The 3,872-nt window shown below is 57.3% G+C and overlaps 1 protein-coding gene across 1 annotated transcript; it reads left to right on the forward strand.

The window, feature by feature from the left end:
- Positions 1–147: 147 nt before the first annotated feature.
- Positions 148–3,648, forward strand: Fzd2 (frizzled class receptor 2). Its single transcript, XM_028780610.1, has one exon. It carries the CDS (start codon positions 384–386, stop codon positions 2,094–2,096), a length of 1,713 nt encoding a protein of 570 aa, XP_028636443.1. The 5' UTR covers positions 148–383; the 3' UTR covers positions 2,097–3,648.
- The last annotated feature ends 224 nt before the right edge of the window (positions 3,649–3,872 follow it).

Consider the following 3,872-nt stretch of genomic DNA (forward strand, 5'->3'; position numbering starts at 1 on the left):
GAGGGCGGGGCCGCCAGCGGGGGCCCCCTTGAAACCGACTAATTGGGATCGGAGAGGCCGAGGTGAGGGCTGAAGGAGGCACAAAGGAGTCGCTGGGTAGAGGAGGGTGGGAGAGGGGAAGCCCAGAGGGTAGAGAAGGAAGAGGAGCTAGGGCAGCGGTGCGCGGCGTCTCCGACCACTCAGTCCGACCGCGGCGAGCCAGCAGGCGGGTGCGCCGCCCCCTCCCCCGCCCGGTCTCCCAACTCTGCGGCGGCGAGCAAAGTTTGCAAGGAGGCGCGTGAGGCGGCCGGGCAGCTAGGCGGCAGCGGGGAAGGCGCGCGGTCTCTTGGTTGGGGGCGGGGGCTGGGGGGCGCCCAGGAGCCGAGTGGGGGGCGGCGGCCAGCATGCGGGCCCGCAGCGCCCTGCCCCGCAGCGCCCTGCCCCGCCTGCTGCTGCCCCTGCTGCTGCTGCCGGCCGCCGGGCCGGCCCAGTTCCACGGGGAGAAGGGCATCTCCATCCCGGACCACGGCTTCTGCCAGCCCATCTCCATCCCGCTGTGCACGGACATCGCCTACAACCAGACCATCATGCCCAACCTTCTTGGCCACACGAACCAGGAGGACGCGGGCCTGGAGGTGCATCAGTTCTACCCGCTGGTGAAGGTGCAGTGCTCGCCCGAGCTGCGCTTCTTCCTGTGCTCCATGTACGCTCCGGTGTGCACGGTGCTGGAGCAGGCCATCCCGCCGTGCCGCTCCATCTGCGAGCGCGCGCGCCAAGGCTGCGAGGCGCTCATGAACAAGTTCGGCTTCCAGTGGCCCGAGCGCCTCCGCTGCGAGCATTTCCCGCGTCACGGCGCGGAGCAGATCTGCGTGGGCCAGAACCACTCCGAGGACGGAGCTCCTGCGCTACTCACCACCGCGCCACCTTCTGGGCTGCAGCCCGGCGCGGGTGGCACCCCGGGCGGCCCTGGCGGTGGTGGCGCGCCCCCGCGCTACGCCACTCTGGAGCACCCTTTCCACTGTCCCCGCGTCCTCAAGGTGCCATCCTATCTCAGCTATAAGTTTCTGGGTGAGCGCGATTGTGCCGCGCCCTGCGAGCCCGCTCGGCCCGACGGCTCCATGTTCTTCTCGCAGGAGGAGACGCGTTTTGCCCGTCTCTGGATCCTCACATGGTCGGTGCTGTGCTGCGCTTCCACCTTCTTCACGGTCACCACCTATTTAGTGGACATGCAGCGATTCCGCTACCCAGAACGGCCCATCATCTTTCTGTCCGGCTGCTACACCATGGTGTCAGTGGCCTACATTGCGGGCTTCGTGCTCCAGGAGCGCGTGGTGTGCAACGAGCGCTTCTCCGAGGACGGTTATCGCACGGTGGTGCAGGGCACTAAGAAAGAAGGCTGTACTATCCTCTTCATGATGCTCTACTTCTTCAGCATGGCCAGCTCCATCTGGTGGGTGATTCTGTCCCTCACCTGGTTCCTGGCAGCCGGTATGAAGTGGGGCCACGAGGCCATCGAGGCCAATTCGCAGTACTTCCACCTGGCCGCCTGGGCCGTGCCGGCCGTCAAAACCATCACCATCCTGGCCATGGGCCAGATCGACGGCGACCTGCTGAGCGGCGTGTGCTTCGTGGGCCTCAACAGCCTGGACCCGCTGCGGGGCTTCGTGCTGGCGCCGCTCTTCGTGTACCTGTTCATCGGCACATCCTTCCTGCTGGCCGGCTTCGTGTCACTCTTCCGCATCCGCACCATCATGAAGCACGACGGCACCAAGACGGAGAAGCTGGAGAGGCTCATGGTACGCATCGGTGTCTTCTCGGTGCTCTACACCGTACCGGCCACCATCGTCATCGCCTGCTACTTCTATGAGCAGGCCTTCCGCGAGCACTGGGAGCGCTCGTGGGTAAGCCAGCACTGCAAGAGCCTAGCCATCCCCTGCCCGGCCCACTACACGCCCCGCATGTCGCCCGACTTCACAGTCTACATGATCAAATACCTCATGACGCTCATCGTGGGCATCACCTCGGGCTTCTGGATCTGGTCCGGCAAGACGCTGCACTCGTGGAGGAAGTTCTACACGCGTCTCACCAACAGCCGGCATGGCGAGACCACCGTGTGAAGCGATCTCGCCCGCCGGGCGCCCCCCTCTCCCAGGTCCGGACTGCACCCTGCCCTCCTTCACTCGGGAGGGGGGTGCACCCTACGGACTCCTCTATTTTATTTTTTTAAATAAAGAACAGTAAAAACCATTTTATTTTAGGTCGCTTTTTAAAAAGAACTCTGCCCAACACCCCCCCCCCAGGTTTGTAATTAAAACTGTAAATAGTCTTTGTAAATTTAATTATATATTTTCTATTTAAAAGAAAAAAGAAAAAAAAAAGATCAACGAGGGCGCCAGGGCTGAAGAATGGGGTAGGGGTGGGGGAGGAGGTCTCGCCTTTTCTAAGTGCCCTTTTAAAAGCCGCCCTGTGCTCTGGTTCGAATTTTTTTGGTGATTTGGCAGGGCTGGGCCTGCTGGGAGAGGCACCTAGCCTGCTCGCTATTTTTGTTGGCTTAAAGGAGTTAGGAGTTAGTTCCACTCAGCTTCTATAAAAGCCAAATTTGCAAGCCTCCTCACCGACGTGGGGCCTGTGGAAGCTGTTGGATATTTTTTAACAAGACTTGGATTCGTTTTTGTTTTATTTCCCGTTCTCCTGCTCCATACCCCCACTCCCACCCCCGTTCTCCCTCCTCATTTGTTCTGTCTCCCCCGCTCGGTATCTGGAAACCTCCCAATCCAGATGCAGACGTGGAAATAACATAACCGCTTTTAGGGAGAGGGCGGAGATGTGGGGAGGAATGGCCTCCACCCCCCAGCCCACTCCCCGTGGGCTCGGAGATCCTTCTGTGGTCTCAGCTCTGGCCCACGCGCAGAGAACGGGCAGCAAAACGCTTTGTGAAGTGTTTTGACATGCCCCCAGTGCACACACCGTTTTAAGAACGACCCTCTTTTCCCTGGGATCTTTGGCGCTTCCGTTCCCTTCTCTCCTGGTAGTCTGCTGTTCCGAGGTGGAATCCAGGTTAGCTGTTTGTAGGGTTGGGTTGTGTGTTATGTGTGGGGTTTTTGTTTGGGTTGTTTTTCTTTTCCAAAAGCAGTAAAAATAGGTTGGGTTCGAGGGAGGGAAATGGATGGGCTGGTGGGACTTTTAGTTTTCTTTTGACAAAAGACTGGCCTTAAACAAACAAACAAACAAAAATAAAAAGTTGTTCACGAAAACAACAAAGCCTAATGGGTAAGTTTGCTTTAGAAGGCCTCTCTGGGCAGGCGCTTTGTGGCGGTGGGGGTGGGGCTGAGTGTTTACATGGCATTCTATATCATAAGATAGTGATAAGAATATTTCTAACGTGTTTCTTCCCCCTGCACACAAGTAAAAGTAAGGATTTTTGCGTAAGTCAGCGGCCCGAGAAATGTTCTATAAAGTATCGTTGTTGGCATGAGAATTCCCGTTCCAGCAGCAGGCCTCGGTTCCCTCAACTATGGAGTACTTTACAGTTTGTATGCTAGAGAAGTGATGTGAAGACCGGTGTGCTGCGAGAGCTCTGTCCTCAAGCGTCTCTCCTGATTCTTGATAATAAATAGTGCAAATTAAAACCCAATAATCATCCTAATAAAGTGCATTTAATTATCTTCAGATCCAGCCCTTTAATTGTGTTTAACAGGGTTGTAACACCATCCGCCCTTAACCAAGCCACACCTCCCTCCCCTCCCCCTTCACCTACTCGGTTGGGGGTTGGGTGGAGTGGGCTCCTTGCCCAAGGCCTCGATTGTTTGACTAAAGAGTTAAGGAAAAATTGATTTCTTATCATCTTTTGTTGGCTGACTTGGGGACAAGGGAGAAAGTAAGTTGGAACCCCT

Source organism: Grammomys surdaster, unplaced genomic scaffold (genome assembly GCF_004785775.1).
Source record: "Grammomys surdaster isolate TR1022 unplaced genomic scaffold, NIH_TR_1.0 371, whole genome shotgun sequence".
Classification (NCBI taxonomy): Eukaryota; Metazoa; Chordata; class Mammalia; order Rodentia; family Muridae; genus Grammomys; species Grammomys surdaster.